This window comes from Rhinichthys klamathensis, unplaced genomic scaffold (genome assembly GCF_029890125.1).
Source record: "Rhinichthys klamathensis goyatoka isolate OS25496 unplaced genomic scaffold, OSU_Roscu_1.1 h1tg000388l_1, whole genome shotgun sequence".
NCBI lineage: Eukaryota > Metazoa > Chordata > Actinopteri > Cypriniformes > Leuciscidae > Rhinichthys > Rhinichthys klamathensis.
The window spans coordinates 193,586-214,091 of record NW_026606892.1 but is presented as its reverse complement, the minus strand read 5'-3'; the positions used below and the strand labels follow the sequence as shown (position 1 = coordinate 214,091).

Genomic DNA, 20,506 nt, shown 5'->3' with positions numbered 1-20,506 from the left:
GGTAAAAACAAAGTTCAAAGTCCAACTTAAAGAAATTGTAAAAAGTGCACAAAACCTGTGTTTTGTTTGGGCAGTAATTGTGGCATCCGTGAAATGAGCAGATTGTGTATTATGGTCCAGTGTGTATTGTAGAGGCAAAATAAATAAGGATATTAACTAAGTAAATAGGGATTTTTGCGTAGGGCATCGAAATGGCCCTGCCTGCCCTGGAGTCAAAAAGTTTGAGAACCACTGCTTTAAGCATCATGACTTTCAAAAAGTGTATTCTTTTTTTATTATTTTTGTTTTCAAACACTGTCTTGCAGTCTTAGTTTTGCAATTCTCTTTGGTGATATTAGTAACTCCATGCTAAACAACTATGAATCATCCAATACAGATTTAGCATGTGCACTGCAGTAGCTAACTTGCATTGTTGCATCAAATTATTTCATTTATTTTTATTTTACATAAAAGCATTTTGAATTACCATTGTGCATGAAATGTGCTATATAAAGAAACTTGCCTTGGGTAAATGTATACTACTGGAAATAAAATGGGTAGTTTATTGATTGTTACATCTCTTCATCTTCCTGTTCAGTGTACATAATATTTGCTCTGTACAATTAGATTTAAGTGCACTGTTGCTTGAATGTTAGCATTAATGAGCTTATCCATGTTTTCTATTAGGTGTCCTGGATGAGGACGTGGTTGTGATCGAAGCGACTCCTGCACCTGCAGTGCCTGCCAGTGAGGAGATCAACGTCACCTCCACGGACAGTGAAGTGGAGATCGTAACTGTTGGAGATGCCTTCAGGTGAGATTTCTCAAGCCATTGCAGCTGGATTTGAGCAAGTACTGTAATATTTGCAGAGAACAGCTGTTAAACTTTTGGTGAAGCAGATATAAATATGTTCTTCATATGCCATTATTTGAAACTCATCTGAACTGCACTGAGGTTCATGGCTGTTTACAGTTCTCTGAAATCCCCAGTGAGGAGCTGTTGGTACCCCAGTCCAGATGGGAGGGCACATCTGGGTTTAGACATGAAGCTGGCAGTCTCCAGTGTTATGAAGGCATTCCACTAAGCTTCCAGCTGTTATTGTGTACTTTGAGGATGATCCCCATATCAGAGAGAACGCCCTCTCTTCTTTTCCTCTTTCTGTGTACAAAAATCAAACAAGGTTCTCTTAGTTCCCTGAATTTTTTTTTTGTCTTATGACATGCAGGATGTTCTCACATTCTTGTGAAAGGAGTTTAGTACACTGCCTCTGCTTGAGTGCTGTAATTTTCCATTGAATTCACAGAAGAGTAGAAACTTTGCTTGTAGATAAAAATTGTTTAATCTTGCTACATGGCGTATCCATTTAATAAACTCTAAAGCCTCTGGTATTTTGACTTGGTTTGCCCAAACTATGTCAGACGGAGCTCTCGGCATGCCTTCCCTTTGAAATCTGATAGCTCTAAACTCAAATTTTTTTTTTAACTGCGCCACCTCTTCCCATTGCTTGATTTGGTTTTGGTGTCCCACATCACTCCTAATTGTTATTGAGGCGTCTGTTCCTGAGCCGATAATCATTTCTTGATTCTATTACTTTTTTAACAGCTGCCAGAAATAGTACCGGACGCCACCACACGCCTGCCAGCAAAGTCATTCAGTCAAGCCTGTCGAATACAGAACTTTCGTCATTGTGGGCTGTGCGTTGGAGGTTGATCGTGGTGGTGTTTTCTTTTTCAGGGCCTGAATCGTTGAGACTTTAGAGTTGGATGAGTAATTCCTCAGGCTGTTTATTCACTGGTACATGTTTGCATGTTTTATCCCAAAGTTTTCACTAAAGTCCATAAACCTCTGTGACAGCATGAATGACAGACAGCAAACACAAGTTTTCACAATCAAGTCAAGCCTGGAGGAATGTTTATTTAACATGCATACAAACATACCGTAAGTCATTTTATGGTTGTAATGCGTGCTGGCCTTCTTAGTGGACGTTCAGGATGTGCTGGTTATAGGAAAGCAGGCGGGCCTGTCAGGGATTTACTGGCTGTGTTCAAAATAACATACTACTATAGAGTGCAACGGTGCCTGTCCACTTTTTCTGAGGCCTTTGTTCCGGAAGTTTTTTTCCCATAGGGATTTTTAAGTATTAAAAGGTTAGTCATCATGTGTTCTTTTTCCCATACTATTTTAAAATAATATTTAACAATCTTAAGTAAACAAAATTTGAATTTCTTTTGTATTTTAACGCTGCAGTCCTCAGTTTTCCCTCTTTGTCGCCATCTCTGTTCGAAATCTGCAATTGCAGTTATTTGCAGAATTATCAAATTATCAAGTTGTGCCTCAGCACGGCACAGAGCAGATGAATCCAATGTTTGAAGAGAATGTGTAGCTGTCAGTCACCGCGCCGGTGTGGATACTGGCATTCAGAATCACAGATTATTCTTTTTGGAGGTATGACCAACATAACAATCTTCACCGGAAAATGTCATCTGAACAAGTAACATCCACTTTTGTTCTTCTAATCAACTAAGGGGAAAAAATCATTGCAGTAAATCGCGCTGATTAAATCTAACAAACGCTTATCATATCATGTAAAACCGTGCAAATTGTACTTTGTTCTCAAATTGTTAATGTTCAACATCAGCATTGCGTGACTACATTTAAATTCCCTTCCGATATTTATCCTTGTTTCCGCATGGGTCCGGTTGCAGTCTCTTTTTTTCTGTAGCCACTCCGAAGTCTCCATTTAACAGCGGGTGAATCTGTTGTCACTGGTGATTGTCGTTTGAACCTTTCTGGATCCGCCATCAAATTGATAAGTTTAATTATATCAAGTGCTGTGAGAAAAAGGCTATAAATCTCCACCTCCAACATCCTCACACGCAATATAGCCTACTAGCCGAGACTCCTTCTTTATGTGTACAGATGTGACGTAATGACGCAAAGACATGCTCGAATTTCCTGCGGAAATCCACCAGTACCACGGGAATTAAAAACATTATTACAAGCTTTAAGACAAGCAGATCGTTTTGAACACTGGCTGGTTATGTATTTGCTCAATTTATTTTGGATAATTTTAACCCAAAAAAGCTACGGACTGCAGCTTTAAATTTTTCAATTCAAATTTTTCACAATCTGCTCAGTTACTAGGATTTTCATGCACAACCATTTCTAGGGTTTACAAAGAATGGTGTGAAAAGTGAAAAACATCCAGTATGCGGGAGTCCTGTGGGCGAAAATGCCTTGTTGATGCTAGAGGTCAGAGGAGAATGGGCCGACTGATTCAAGCTGATAGAAGAGGACATTTGACTGAAATATCCACTCGTTACAACCGAGGTATGCAGCAAAGCATTTGTGAAGCCACAACACGCACAACCTTGAGGCGGATGGGCTACAACAGCAGAAGACCCCACCGGGTACCACTCATCTCCACTACAAATAGGAAAAAGAGGCTACAATTTGCAAGAGCTCACCAAAATTGGACAGTTGAAGACTGGAAAAATGTTGCCTGGTCTGATGAGTCTCGATTTCTGTTGAGACATTCAGATGGTAGAGTCAGAATTTGGCGTAAACAGAATGAGAACATGGATCCATCATGCCTTGTTACCACTGTGCAGGCTGGTGGTGGTGGTGTAATGGTGTGGGGGATGTTTTCTTGGCACACTTTAGGCCCCTTAGTGCCAATTGGGCATCGTTTAAATGCTACGGCCTACCTGAGCATTGTTTTTGACCATGTCCATTCCGTTATGGCCACCATGTACCCATCCTCTGATGGCTGAGTTCACTGTACTAAAATGGCCCCCACAGTCACCAGATCTCAACCCCAATAGAGCATCTTTGGGATGTGGTGGAACGGGAGCTTCGTGCCCTAGATGTGCATCCCACAAATCTCCATCAACTGCAAGATGCTATCCTATCAATATGGGCCAACATTTCTAAATAATGCTTTCAGCACCTTTTTGAATCAATGCCACGTAGAGGGGGTCAAACACAGTATTAGTATGGTGTTCCTAATAATTCTTTAGGTGAGTGTGTGTATATACAGTCAGGTCCATAAATATTGGGACATCGACACAATTCTAATCTTTTTGGCTCTATACACCACCACAATGGATTTGAAATGAAACGAACAAGATGTGCTTTAACTGCAGACTTTCAGCTTTAATTTGAGGGTATTTACATCCAAATCAGGTGAACGGTGTAGGAATTACAACAGTTTGTATATGTGCCTCCCACTTTTTAAGGGACCAAAAGTAATGGGACAGATTAACAATCATAAATCAAACTTTCACTTTTTAATACTTGGTTGCAAATCCTTTGCAGTCAATTACAGCCTGAAGTCTGGAACGCATAGACATCACCAGACGCTGGGTTTCATCCCTGGTGATGCTCTGCCAGGCCTCTACTGCAACTGTCTTCAGTTCCTGCTTGTTCTTGGGGCATTTTCCCTTCAGTTTTGTCTTCAGCAAATGAAATGCATGCTCAATCGGATTCAGGTCAGGTGATTGACTTGGCCATTGCATAACATTCCATCTGTTGGGTCATTGTCCATCTGCACTGTGAAGCGCCGTCCAATGAGTTCTGAAGCATTTGGCTGAATATGAGCAGATAATATTGCCCGAAACACTTCAGAATTCATCCTGCTGCTTTTGTCAGCAGTCACATCATCAATAAATACAAGAGAACCAATTCCATTGGCAGCCATACATGCCCACGCCATGACACTATCACCACGCTTCACTGATGAGGTGATATGCTTTGGATCATGAGCAGTTCCTTTCCTTCTCCATACTCTTCTCTTCCCATCACTCTGGTACAAGTTGATCTTTGTCTCATCTGTCCATAGGATGTTGTTCCAGAACTGTGAAGGCTTTTTTAGATGTTGTTTGGCAAACTTTAATCTGGCTTTCCTGTTTTTGAGGCTCACCAATGGTTTACATCTTGTGGTGAACCCTCTTTATTCACTCTGGTGAAGTCTTCCCTTGATTGTTGACTTTGACACACAAACACCTACCTCCTGGAGAGTGTTCTTGATCTGGCCAACTGTTGTGAAGGGTGTTTTCTTCACCAGGGGAAGAATTCTTCGGTCATCCACCACAGTTGATTTCCGTGGCCTTCCGGGTCTTTTGGTGTTGCTGAGCTCACCGGTGCGTTCTTTATTTTTAAGAATGTTCCAAACAGTTGATTTGGCCACACCTAATATTTTTGCTATCTCTCTGATGGGTTTTTGTTTTTTTAGCCTAATGATTGCTTGCTTCACTGATAGTGACAGCTCTTTTAAGAACGCCAGAGGAGAACTGGCCCCGACTGAGCCTGGGATCTCCCAAGGTTTTTTTTTCTCCATTAGGTCATCTGATGGAGTTTTAGGACACCATCGGGTCACTTGGAGTTTTTCGGTTCCTTGCCACTGTTGCCTTTGGCTTGCTCAGTTGGGGATATTCAAATTAAATGACCCATCATACCACTGATCAGCTCAACCAAACTTGGATGTCTTTTTCCAGTAATAAACAAACACTGTTAAGTTGTTTTGATTGATACTGTGAAGCAACTTTGATACAATCTGTATTGTGAAAAGCGCTATATAAATATATTTGACTTGACTTGACTCTTTGGATCTCATATTGAGAGTTGACAACAACAGATTCCAAATGCAAATAGCACACTTGAAATGAACTCTGGACCTTTTATCTGCTCCTTGTAAATGGGATAATGAGGGAATAACACACACCTGGCTATGGAACAGCTGAGCAGCCAATTGTCCCATTACTTTTGGTCCCTTAAAAAGTGGGAGGCACGTATACAAACTGTTGTAATTCCTACACCGTTCACCTGATTTGGATGTAAATACCCTCAAATTAAAGTTGAAAGTCTGCAGTTAAAGCACACCTTGTTCGTTTCATTTCAAATCCATTGTGGTGGTGTATAGAGCCAAAAAGATTAGAATTGTGTCGATGTCCCAATATTTATGGACCTGACTGTATATATATTAGTGCTGCACGATTAATCGTATCGCAATCGTAATCGCAATGTCAAACCTATGCGATTATATAACGCAAAATGCCGCGATTTTATATGAAATAAACAAATTAGGGCTATTAATGCAGCATCTCTTCTTTTTTGTCATCCTTTGACTAGTGTTACATGATCCCGCTCTTCGTGCAAATGCCTTAAAACCATTTTGCACGACAAGAAGTCAAAAGAGAGCGCGCTGCCTGTGAATGTCCTGAATGTGACTCACAGAAAAACGCGCGCCAGTATAATGCGCATGGCCAGAATACAGTTCTCTTTCGAGCTTGAACGAACAATAACACACACAATTATGCCAAAATGTCGTTTTGTCGATTATCTTCATAACATAAGAACAGTCTTATGATGGACGAAAAGAGTTGCGCTTGTGAGAGAATGAGGCGCGTGTGAGATCCGCGTCTCGGCAACGGCTGCTCTTAAAGGGCCAGCAGCGAATAAAGCGTTCCGTCAGTAAAGTTAATCAAAGAACAAAGGGAACAGAAAATTACTCACTGCTCTTGACTAAAGAAGTTTTGTAGCTTTAGTAAGGATTAGTCTATATATAATTTATAATTCATGCAGCGCAGACTGTTTGATAACTTTATTCAATTTCTGTATATAAATCTGTATATAAATCCTCAATCCTACCTGTTAAGACAGGAAGGGCACAGGTAAATATGGCATTTATTATGGGTTTATGTGAGGATTGTTTGAAGTTCACTTAATTTAAAAGCTGTTATTTATTTTTTAAGCCTAATAAATATTTTAAAAGTTGATAGATTTCAATTGTATTGATGGAATCACTGTAATGTTGGATGGCTATAATTAACGTTTAAAATGTGGGGGGTGTCGTCATTTTTATCCAGACATCAGTGGTTTATTTATCATTATAGGTGTTATCAATCATTTAGTTGTTGTTGCTAGTTTGAGTTGAGAAATACACATTAATTAATACACAGAATGATCACTAATCTGTGTGTGCATTTTACTTTAGAACCAAAAGTTGACTCATGAAACCATTTGTTTATTATATCGCAATCGCATATCGCAATCGCAATATTGACCTCATTAATCGCAATATGACATTTTCCTTAAATCGTGCAGCCCTAATATATATATATATATATATATATATATATATATATATATATATAGAAAAAGCTCGCTCTGCTACGCACCATTATGAATGCACGTGCGGATGCGCGCATTTTACTCTCGTCTTTTAATTGGCGATTTAAAAGCCCCCGCCGGTGATACCAGTATTACCGGTGTTGTCACATGCCGATTAACCGGAGGGAAAATATCCTCACCGTCACATCCCTACCCAAAAGGTTGGTTCACTTAAGACATAACCACCAAGACTGACATTTTAAGATAATTATGTGTGTATTTGTCCTTTCAAGCGCAATGATCCTCGAAAGAGAACACAATTTGGTACTTGCGCGCTTACAGATGGCAAGCGTGTGCACAGAAATCCACAGAAAGTCTGACACCGGTCAGTATGCCAGTACCGAATTGAGTTCTCTTTTGCGGTATACTGTGCTGACATAACGTGAACCTGTGTCTTCCTGAAAACAATCCATTACAAGTTTAAAGTAGGTATATAAATTCAATTAGATAAATTTTTGTGAGACCTTTTAGTTTGTGTGATTTATTTTGCAGTGATATGACGAATTATGCAGGATTGCCCAAAAATTCGACATTTTGTTGCTTTTTGCGTTGTATTTAGCAATAGCGGAATCGCGAAAATCTGGAAGGACTGTTACATACTACTCTTTTCACATACAGTTTTTCGCCTACTATACAGTAGGGAAGTAGGCATATTCAGACACCGCAAATGTCAAAATAAAATCCTTCAGAGCATGTCATAAGTGATCTTTACCATAGATTTATCCTGCAGTGTACAGTGTATAAGTATGCGGTTAGCAGTATACTAGTATTCTATTCTGAACGTAACCAAAGTGTGAGAATCGTGTAACTACATTGGTTAAGTCACATGACAGGGATGCCAGTGCTCCCTCTGTCCCTACAGGTGATGTGTGTGGTTTTCATGCCCCGCCTGCCGGCCATGTGCTTGTGTTTGGGTGTTGAAGCGCATCCTGCCGGAGAACCTTGAGAAAGTCTGACTTGCCTGCTGATTTTACTGTCTAGGTATTAGGTTAGCCAATTATACAGTGAGCAGTTTTATTAATATATATATATATATATATATATATATATATATATATATATATATATATATATATATATATATATATATATATATATATATATATAAATTTTTTTTTTTTTTTTTTTTTTTTCTCTTGCAATTTTTTTTTTCTCTGCATCAGATTCAGTAAGATCAGCTCACTCATGTATTTTCCTAAAGGTCATGAGGACTATTATCTCTGATCAAACAGCACTGAAATCCAGCTGGAATCATGTGGTCGTGCCATTATATGGCTTTAGTGTGGAGAGTGAGCATGGGAGAGACAGATATTGTGCAGGAATGTAGGCTAGTGTGTTTGTGACTGAATGCTGATCGGCTGACTGTATATCTGCTGTGCACTGTGCTGTGGTTTGGATTGAACTTTAGTGAAGGGGGAGGGAGAGGCTTTACAGCTCAGGAAAACATCACGTGGCCAAGGTCAGAGGAAAATGGGGGTCTTTTGTGAGTGCACGTTTGACCAGGGTGAATGTGTAGTTTGTATTCACTCTTATCTGCACTTGTTGTTTGAGATATAATGCAAATTATCAAATGCATAATCATTTAGAAAAGATTTTTTAATTTACAATGAATTATTTTAATATGGCAGATTCTCTGATTGTTCTATGGGACAGCTTCTCACTTTATCTTCCCTTCTGCTATTATGTTTTTTTTTATTACACATTATATTAATGTGTAATATAAGTAAGTACTAAATTCACTTAGCATTTAAAATGATTTTAGTTTTAACAGTTTTATGTATTAATATGTTTGTTTTTTAAATGTTTTTTTAAAATGTATTTAGACAAAATCGTATAGAATTGTAATTGGCATCTACTAGGCATGACTAGATTCACAGGGGTTGTTCATAAAGTAGGGCCCTATGATTACCGCGATGTGGAAAACACGAAAGTAACTGCGGAATCCAGCTTTGGGACATACTATCACGTCATACAATTGCGTCTTTAACGGTTGCTCTCTGTCGCTTAGTTACACGCATTCTGTCACGCAAACTGGCCTGTCAATCATCTTGTCAAAGATAAAATCCTCCACATTTCATTTAATTATCCTACTGTATCGGAGAGAAATGCAGTATCACGTTGATCTGCAGTCTTTCATACAGAGAACTCTCCTCATATTAATGCATAATGATGCATTTAAACTAAAAGTTAATGGCCAAACGAATATTTATAAAAGTCCACATTGTTATTGCAGACGAAATATAACACGGATAACATTAAATTAAAAAAATTCTATCAGGTTAAACTTTGATTAGTCATTCAAACCTTTATCTAAACCTCTCACCATCGGCCGCGCATATCCGCCATGTTTTGTAGTTTTTTAACACTTTTTACTCGTGTTTGTAGTTCCTCCTCCAAAGCGCCATGGGTTGTGGGCAATATTAGCCTTTAGAGTGTGCACGGATCCACACTTTGAAAATCCACCGGAAATAGTAGATCATCCGGGGACTTCTGGCATTCTCTTTTCAACATACTATGCTTTGGGACCAGTGTTGGGAAAGTTCATTTTCTACATGAACTAGTTCAAAGTTCAGTTCACACATTTTAAAATGAACTAGTTCAGTTCATAGTTCATACTTCAAAAAATGAACTAGTTCATAGTTCTTTTTTTCCATATGTTGCTGCGAGCTTTTATTTTTATTATTATTGCCACAGCCCATATACAACCACAGACAGCAATTATTTTATCGACGGGCAAAGTTTGCACAGAAATGTAAGATTTTTCCCATCCTCACCGACCTTGTCATAAAACTCGTTTAAATGATCATATGACGCCTCCTCGCTCGCTGCTTTGTTGACTACATTTGACTACATCCTGCTTTTTGTTTTGATGATGCATGCGGCGGCCGCGGTGGGACACTGGTGGCTGGTGTTGCCAGATTGAGTTTTTTTCGCTACATATTAAGGCCTGTTTACTTATGTTTTAGCCGGGTTTTCGCCTGGAAGGCTCTATAGAAATCTGGCACCCTATTGAACGAAGTTAAACCAGATAATGTCTAATTGAAGAGAATTGGCACTGTCTGGTTACTTCCGGTTACTGGACTGGCTGCAGTAACACGTCTCTGTCCATGCGGGGGTGCTCGCAGGCGAGTGCAAAATGAATGGGAATCTATGGGGTTTCACCCCCAGAAATCCACTTTTCTCAGGATGTAATTTGGAAGTTGCATTCAAAAGGGAGGGCTAAGATAATACACTCAGCTGAAAATTGCATTTTTAAGATCACTTATCTGTTCTAAAAATCCATTCAAAAATATGACGTCACATAATAGCAGAATGCTAGCGTGTTCCGGCCAACAACGGCCTAACCTGTAAGAAATCGAAAGGACATAAGTACTCGTTCATTCGACTTTTGGCCTATAATCTATATTGAACTTGTGGAATCAACAATAAAATATATGTTGATTCAACGACAAGCAGGAGAAAGAGATACATTTAGCCGTTTAGCTCCATAGACTCCCATTCATTCTGCACTCGCCCGCGATCACCTCCAGTGGAATTCTAATGGAACTGCAACCAAGATGATACACAATGGGGCTAATAGGAAGTGCCAAGGCTCTCCGTTAGACGGGCTCTGGTTAAACTGAGAGAGCGTGCGTTCACAGACACCAGAATGAACGCGTTCACAGTAACGTTCATCAGGCAGTAATTCAGTACGTTCAGTTCACGTTCGCCCAAAATATGAACGAGTTCATGAACTATCGTTCATTGAACGCGTTCAGGCACAACACTGTTTGGGACACACTTAGGCTGCTTCCCAATTCACCTACATATACTACGCCCTAAAAGTATGTACTCTTTTTGTGAAGAAAAAGTACATACTTTTGAGTGTGTAGCAAAAGAGTAGGCAAGCTTGGGGACATACTACTTCGTCATCTTTAACGGACAGATCTGTCACGTGCATCCTGTCACCGTAAACTGCCCTGTCAATCATCTCGTCACAGTTAAAATCCTCCATTCAATCTAATATAATTTCTTACCATTTCGGAGAGAAATGTAGCACGTTCATCTGCCAGTCGTGGGTCTTTCATGCGGACGTAACATTCTCCTTTGCAATTTGAATGTAATGATGCATTTAAAAGTTGGCTAAACGTATCTTTACAAAAGTTCCCAATGCTGCTGCAGATGCAATAAAATGTAGCCAACATTGAATAAATAAATTTGTCTGGTTAGATACTGATAATTAATCACTCAAACCCCTTTATCTAAACCTCTCTACACAACTGCCGGACTCGCGCGTCCTCCATGTCTGTAGTTTTTTTTACGCTTTTTACTCATGTTTGTAGTAGGGGTGTGCACGAATATTCGAATTTTCGAATATTCGATCTGTAATTATTATTCGAAAAATAAAATACTATTCGAATTTTACTACGTTGCTTTGCTGGCAGCAAATGCAGTGAATCCATGATAAATCCCAAGCACTGTGGCGTTGTGGAGTGTGTTAACAAGTTGTGTGTATTTGATCACGTAATGTTGTTGTCTGCCTCGCGAAGTTTGTAATTACTTGAAAATGATCTTACTAAATGGAATTACTTTTGATCAAATTAATTAATTAATCTGAGTTATAATATCATCACCACAATGAGAAATCACATGAAATCCAATCAGTCGACTGAGGAAAGACAGCTGTCCATCACTGCATCATGACTGCAGGTAAGCGCAGCTGGACCCCACGTGATCCGAAATGATAACTTATCTAATAGCAAAATGATTTTGAGACATATACTTCCTTTAAGTTTCGTTGAGGGAGACAGGTTTAAGAACAGAAAACGCATCGTGCTGTTAGAAACTTAGATAACCGTTATCTTTGTGTCTCTGAAACGTCTGTCAGCAAAGCGCCTTTTCTCACTCGAGCATAAATTGCTGGCGGCGTGTGGATATTATTGTTTTTCTCAACATAAACGTCAAACAATATAAACCCGGTAATCATATGCTGACTCGAGTGTGTACGTTCTGTACGATATCTGGTGCAATCTGCTTTATTAGGCGTTTTTTTCCGTTCGCGCTGCTTGAGCATGCTTTTATTAATGCTTTTGTTTTTTATATTTTTTGTTTACACATAGGCCTACTGTTTAATGTTGTCAATTAAAAGAGAACTTTAACATATATTGTAAGCTTGTTGTGTATATTGCCTAATTGTAAGCTTGTTCAGAAATGGTGACAAAAACGTAAAATTAAACTTAAAGGGGTCATATAATGCCATTTTTGTACAAGTTAATATGAATGTTTAGGGTCTAAATGAAAACTTTGTAATATACTTTTATTAAAAATTCTCATTAGTGTTTTAAGAAAACACTAATTTTACCTGGTCAAAAACAGCTCTGTTTTCAGCATGCCATTTCAGTGCATATGCCTTTAAATGATCATGAGCTTCGCTCACTCCACCCCTCTGTTCTGCGGGCGTTTAGACACAACGCACGTGGAGTGTTGCCTTGACAACAGTTGAGGGTATATTTTGGAGAGAGAATGGCAGCGGGAGTCTCTGAGGACACATCTGTGCAACCGTATCAGTTTGAACCGGAGTCGCACCCGGAACAAGATGACGGCCGCTAAGAAGTTCGACAATTAGGGCTCGAACAGGACGTTTCTGAATGGTTGGTTAACATAATGTCACTTTTAACTATTTTTGTATGTACTGGCAGGGTCGAGTAGTGAGATACGAACGCTATGTGTTTACTGATGTATAGGTTAGTTCATTGACAGATTGACGTTACAACTAATGGTCATGAAAAACTTTTTTCGCGATTTGCAAAGATTAATATAAAGGTTAATAAAACTTTACACTTACTTCTTCTGGAGGTGCAGAGGGAACATAAATAGTTGCTATTGATTCTTTTTTTCAGGAGCAGCTTCTTAGCAAAACCAGCTCATACTGACCCTCGTTTATAAAGCAGTCTGCTGATAAATGATTCGCACAAACATGAAAGCATTGACGTTGTTCGTGGGGAATATTTCCTTCGAAAACAAAACTCTTCAGCGGTTTGGATTTATGAACATCAAAATGACAATAATGGCGGACTATGATGACGGCTCGCTTAGGGCGAGGGTGTGTTGAAACGCTGCTGTCAATCAACAATCGTGGGAGGGGCGTCCGTTTTATTGATGTCACAAAAACGAACGGCTCAATTTGAGGCAGGGGAAACCATATAAGGAGATTAAACCAAAAACACTGGATGCATTTTTATAATTATATGATGGTTGTGTACAGGCACTGCCAACACACATTTCAGTACAATCAACTTGTAAAAGTGCATGTACCATTATATGACCCCTTTAAAAAATAACGTCTTTTTCGTTAAACGTCATTTAAATAAACGAATATTCGTATATTCGATTTTTATGATCCCGAATATTCAAATGCAATATTTTTGAAAAATGCTCATCCCTAGTTTGTAGTTCTAACCGAATCCTCGTCCAACGCGCGATGGGTTGTGGGCAATATCAGCCGTTAGAGATTCTGACCGGATATAGTAGACCATCCGGGTATCTTTGGAACACTCATTTCAACATACTACGATTTGGGACGTACTAATTCTATTTTTTTTAATACTACTTAGGACGGATAATATGCGAATTGGGATGCAGCATTAGTTTAATCTCACGCACTGTTTAGGATGGATTGTATGCACATTGAGACGCAGGGAGAAACTCAAAGGTCTTCACGGCAACCCGTCAAAATAAAAGTTTGGGTTATCTTGAAGAAATTACGACATAATTATATTACTGTTGAACAGTAGAATTTAGCTATATCTCAATGCAATAATAATACTAACACTAATAATAATAACTTTATTTTTTAAGGAATAATCAAAAAATGTCTTCCATGTTTTAATTTTAACGTAAAGCTCTTTTGTGCAGCACTTTGCTTGACAAAAAAGGTATATTCATTTAATGATTAAAAGACTAATTCATGTTTTATGCCTTCATTTGATTGTCAGAAATATTAAAATACACAATTATTGATTCTTAAATCATTGATTCTTAAAATTTAATTAAACCATTAAAAAGGAATACAGAAATCTTATAACAGAAAACAGAATTTGGTAAACAAAATGGAATTTGGAAAAAATAAAACGGTCAAAACCATGTGGATGGATCTAGATGAACTAGTCAACCTTACAAATCAAATAGTCGGTTGGTGGATGACTAGTCGACCATCCATATCCATCTCTGTAAACTATTTTTAGAAGGCTTAGCTATTTAATATTATTTTTTTTCAGATAATCATAGTGTAGGGCAACAGGCTTCATTTTACTTTCTAGTATTTTTCTCTCTCTCTTACCCTCCTCACCCATAATCTTCTTTCTTGCTTTCCTTCTTCTGTTTTCCCCTGCCCTAGTCTAAACTCATGCCTATGGAAAGGATTTCCAGAAACTAGATGTGTGTTATGTAGCGAGAGTGGTCTCATTTAATCTTTCCCATCTCCCTGAGGTGCCTTGACTTGCAGCAGAATGCTGAGTCTGTTTCTCAGCTGGAGGAGGGGCTCTGGGTGTCTAAGGTCAGCTGGATGAGCAACGAAGCTCTTCCACTCAAAGATCCTTTGTTTATAGTGCATATGGAGAATGGCGAGGGAAACTATGAGTGTAAGAAATTGCATAGATTGACAGACTGTTAATTCCTGTTGGGTTGGGTGGAGCTCACAATATGCACAAGCAGCGGTGGCTATTTGTATGTTGTTTGCATTATGCATTTAAATAGGAAATTTGTATGTTTGCATTATGTATTTTAATTGTTGTTCTTGTTGTCATCGTCATCTTGTCAGCTGAAAATGTTTCTTTATCCCTGGAAAGCGAGATGCTATCCGATGGTTGTGCATGGTCACTTGCTTGGCTAGAAAGCAACTCCAACGACTCTTTCACCCCTCCCCCATCTCATCACAGCACATTGTCTTTAAATGCAGAAGCTTGCAAAACTCGGCAGACGTCTTCCCACACACACAGGCATCCTGAGGCATTTGACACATTTTGCATGGACTTCTGTCGTTTTGCATAAAGAAATGTCTGGCTGGCTATTAAGAAAGCCCAGTGAAGAAATGTCAAGACTCCCTTTCAAATTCTGCACAGGGCCCCTCATCTGACCTTTACGCCACCTTCAGGAACACGCTAGTGTTGATCCTGCCCACTGTAAGAGGGTAAGATGTACAGGAAGAATAATTCCGACAATACGTTTGCAAACAAGGCACTGTGGAGTGTGAACAAAGATCTAAAATTCCTCAAGTTCCAAAATAATCCTACCTCCCCCCTTCCCTATCAGTTCCTGTCGTCCTAACCATAGACTCAAAATGCCACGCTGGTGTAATTTACAAAATAATCCCAGACCTGCTTGTGGGTAATTAGAGGAAGGTCTCAGGTGATTTTTCTGGCTCAGCCTGTGATCCTGCCAATTAAAGAACAGTGTCACACACAGCCTCGGGTATTCCCAGCACCCATGCCTGATTTGACACTCTCAAAGCTTCCTCAAGAACTTGGGGCCTTGGGTATTTTGGGCATGATTTTATATATATATACATATATATATATATATATATATATATATATATATATATATATTAGTGCTGTCAAACGATTAAAATATTTAATCGCGATTAATCGCATTAATGTCATAGTTAACTCGCGATTAATCACAATTAATCGCACATTTTTATCTATTCTAAATGTCTCTTGATTTCTTTTTGTCCCATTTATTTTTTTTCTCATTTTATTGCTCTTATCAACATGGAAAAGTGGATCGGCTTGCTTTGTGCAAATGTTTTTTTATTGAAAACAACATTGGCATATACTGTGTTCAATTTCACACTAACATTCTCACTTGGAGCAAATAATCTCTCACACAATGTAACACTGTCCATCAATAAAAGGGTGAAAGAAATACTGACGATTGACGAGGGGGCGGAGAATTCGCATCAGCTGTGTGTGTGCGCTTGGCCATCAAGTGGTATTTCAGACTGGACGTGCTGCGATGATGATAGCTCAGTTCACAACGACAAAACACACAGATCACTTTGGTCTTGTCAATGGAACCATTTGGCAACTTTTTAAAAGTAAACTTTCCATTCAGAATCTTATTGGCATCCATTTCGGCGTCTCGCGCTCGTCATCCACTCAAAACGGCTCGCAAGCCCAAACAAGTGTGTGCGGCGTGCCTGTTATTTTGTTTCCGGTCTAGCTAGATCCGCTTGCGCTTTGGTCGACGAAGCAACAAAACGTCCTCGCGCAGCGCAAGCCATTAAAATGAATGGGTTTCATAGCGCAGCGCCGCGCATGCCGCATCCTGTTGCAAAACCATGTGAAAAAAACTACAAAGTTTGCTAGGCCAAAAAGACCGTTTATCGCGCGATAAAAAAATTAACGCCGTTAAAATGGGTTTGCGTTAACGCCGTTAATAACGCGTTTAACTGACAGCCCTAATATATACAAAGAATATATATATATGTGTGTAATTTTTATTTTTACAATTTTTCTTTCTTTACTATCGATAGTTCTGTATATGAAATATAGTTGGATGAGCCTTGTTCGAAGCCTCTGTAGAATAGCATGTATTTTAAAACACGTGACCCCACATAATGTTGACTAGAATGTCACGGGTTGCTATCTCTTAAAGTGCCCCTATTATGCTTTTTCAGATATTACCTTTCATGCAGTGTGTAATATAGCTGTGAATGTAAAGTTTCAAAGATCAAAATGCACAAAGTTATTGTCTCCCAAAAGAAAGAATCGATTCTGAACTGCCGAAACGAGTCGTCAGTAATTCCAGTCTTCCAGTAATTCCAGTATCTCCAGTAATTCCGTAACATGCATACGTACCAATGTAACAAATTTACATAATACCCAGCTGTGGTCTTCAATGGCTGCTTGTGAACAACGTTTACTTTGACCTAGTGTTGTCAAAAATATCGATATTTCGAAAAATATCGATACTGAAATATCTGAACGGTACCAATACTAATTTCCCCAAGTATCGATACTAGCCGAGCGGTCACTTTCACTTCTCTTCAAAGGCGCGTTGACAAACACCACACGTGACCCACTCGTTTCATTCGCTCTGGTTAAATAGCAAAAGTGAAGTGAATGGAAAGATTGCGAGGGTGGCGCCCCCGTGACCGGCTTTGGTTGATTGATAAAGAACACCGCAATCGGGCATGTCGGAGAATAGCGCGCACACGCATAAAAAACACACCGCGAGCAGGCATGTCGGAGAATACGCGGACACGCGCTTCACACTGTGAACGTGCTGCGGGCACCCAAAAGATTGTTTGACTATCAATAATCCCTAACATCACTCATTTTTTTAAATTATTTTATAGGTGAAAACAGACTTAAGGAACAGGCTCCAGGGGTACCATTTAGCAGCATATATGCTCAGCATCAGGGGTGTTTGTTGTTTGGACAGACCTGCCCCCACTGCTAAAAAAATCCTAAAAGAAACACTGTAACTCGGGGGAAAAACACGCGTGATGAAAAGTTGCGAGTCTATGGTCAACCTCCTCTAACTTGGCTACAGCCATTCAAAAGATAACATGGCAACTGCAGATGCAGGAGACCCATCGACAGAACTTGAACCTCCTCCTCTTTCATCGAAGTCGCAGATGTGTAAGTTTTTTGGATTTCCAATGAGTTATGTTGACAACGTTCGCGCTTCAAAAAAGCCACAGTTTACTTTGCAGGCATCCCAAGTCTCGCAGAAGTTCCGGGAGTCTCCCGCATATTTATAGCGGCTCTGATGCCTGCAAATTAGTTAAAATCTCCCGGAATCTAGAGTGAGCAAGCAAGAGCGCGCATGCGAGACAGAAAATACTGTGCTCCAAACTGTATAGCGCGCGCACGGCAGAGAGGGAGAGACCTTGCGTATGTGCCTCATGAAGCGCATGTAAGACAGAGCATCCTGATTGGGCTGTTTCGGCTTTAAAAAAAATAAATGTAAAAATCAAGAATCGAATCGAACTGTGACCTTAGAATCGAAAATTTAATCGAATCGAGGATTTGGCGAATCGTGACACCCCTACTTCGGATGTTTTCTGTAATAGTTTTTGCTCTGAATACTGATGCTGAGAATTCATCATTTAATCTGATCTGCTCCCCTAAATGTTTTTAAATCAGTAGCAAAATAACTTCTTTTTTTTTCTTTCTGTATTTTGTTGTATGCAGACAGTCAGTTATTTAATTGTGAAAATGTGAGATGACTAGCTCTGTCAGAACGTAAATATAGACATGCACACATTGAAGCCAGAAAAGGTGCTTACAAGCAGAAGAAAATTGGGGTAATGGGTGAAATCTATGTGTGCTGAATTGATTTTGCTTACACTGCTTATGTACTTTACCATATATAAAAATACTGTTTTGTGACCTATATATTGACGGTTTATTAAGCATAATCAGTGTAAGATTGTGCATGTAAACGGACTCACTGAGGTGTTCTCAAGGAAACTGAATATTCTGGAGTCACTCCCCTGGTCTCAAGAGAATCCCTCAGCCCTCCAAGCCTGTTGGTAATCATTTTGTTTTGATGTTTTAATGATGCAATCTGTGGTTAACAGGCTCACCAGTGTTGGGTTGGGAGGCAGGGGGCTTCCCTACTCTCCAGACACAGGGGCTTGGGGCCGCTAAATCCCAGACTGGAGAACAACTCTATTCCCAGACACACACTGCTTTGCGGCAACCAGGGCCGCTGCGCCCCTGCTATGGAATCAAATCCTCACAGAGGGGTAGAATTCCAAGAGTGATTACAGAATTCCAGAATAACTTATTTGGAATTTTGGAAAACCGCCATGTTGTTTAAACTCTTCAGAGGAAACTAAACTCTCCACACCATTTAACAGTAAAAAAAAAAAACCTCACTGCTAAACATCACAATTTTTATGTTATATACTGCATTACTAATTTTTACAATTCATGTGAGGTTCTGGTAACTCTCAAAGACTACAATATAAGCTTTTTGTCATCCGTATATTTAGATCTTTGATTAGTCTTTGACCGGAGCTGGTCGACCGGAGCTGGTCAGTTTTGTGCTCTGCGTGACCCAAATGGTGCATTCTTTTATTAAAAGTAAAAAATTAATTTAAAGCTGCCTTTGCTTAAATTCCTGTTGCTCAAAAAGTAGAGCACGGCACTAGCAACACCAGGGTCATGGTTTCGATTAGTTTGAAAAATCACACCCGGTTTCAAATACGGTTGCGGTTACTGAACATAATCTGAAGTTATGAACAAGCCTGTTTTTTATTTGTGAGAGAGCAGGATTAGCATTAAAGGATTAGTTCACCTCAAAATGAAAATTTCCTGAAAATGTATATACTTTTTAACCACAATTGTTCGTCTTGTGCTGGTCTGCGACGCGCCAGGGATTACGTCATCACGTTGGAAACGTCACACGTCATGTCATGTAAGTTATTTGTCTGTGTACTCCGGTTAAAGGCAGGGAAGGGCGAAAAATTCCATAATTTTTCTCCCGTTTTCTCCTCCAACTTCAAAATAGTCTGACATCTTTATTTTAATTTATTATTATTATTAAAAAAAAAATAATCGTGACGTTTCCAACGTGATGACGTAATCCCTGGCGGGTCGCAGACCAGCACAAGACGAACAATTGTGGTTAAAAAGTATATAAATGTTAAAAAAAAAATTCCGAAAATGGCCGATCGTTTCGCTAGATAAGACCCTATTCCTCAGCTGGGAACGTGCAGAGCCGTTTGAAGCACTTCAAAGCCCTTTGAAACTACATTGATTTGGACTTCAAAACGTTGGTTGCAATTGAAGTCCATTGTGTGGAGAAAAATCCTGAAATGTTTTCCTCAAACTTAATTTCTTTTCCACTGAAGAAAGAAAGACATGAACATCTTGGATGGCATTGGGGTGAGTAAATTATCAGGAAATTTTCATTTTGAGGTGAACTAATCCTTTAAGCAGAGTAAGTGGAAAAACGCAGCTGTCTTTGTGGTAGAATCGTGCGTGTCATGGTATTCAAATTAGTGCTGTAATACCTGTGATGTGACTAATGAAAGTTAATGACATCAGCCCTTGACAGAGGGCTTGCATTTCAGGGGCCTCATTTATAACCGTTGCGTACGCACAAAACAGCATCTGCACGCAAACTCTGACCCATGCGTACGAACGGTTTGATGAAGTAAAACCGTAAATCTTCATTATGAGTCCTAATCATAAATGCAGTGCATGTTCACAATAACAGTTTAAATAAATAAAAGAATGATTTAAACTGTTTTACTTCTGATATAAACATTTAGATTAAATATGTCATTCTCATTAATGGAGTTAAACACTTAAACTACATGAAATCATTACTGAGAAGTTACAACATTTTTTATATTCA

General features: G+C 39.2%; 1 protein-coding gene across 4 annotated transcripts in view; it reads left to right on the top strand.

Annotated features, from left to right (window-relative positions):
- Positions 1–20,506, top strand: part of rnf111 (ring finger protein 111) — a 62,751-nt gene that overhangs the window by 25,640 nt on the left and 16,605 nt on the right. For all 4 annotated transcript variants that reach the window (XM_056234117.1, XM_056234115.1, XM_056234116.1 and 1 more), the window contains exon 3: positions 667–793. In XM_056234117.1, coding sequence (XP_056090092.1) covers positions 667–793 — 127 coding nt within the window. The remainder of the gene's footprint in view (positions 1–666; positions 794–20,506) is intronic.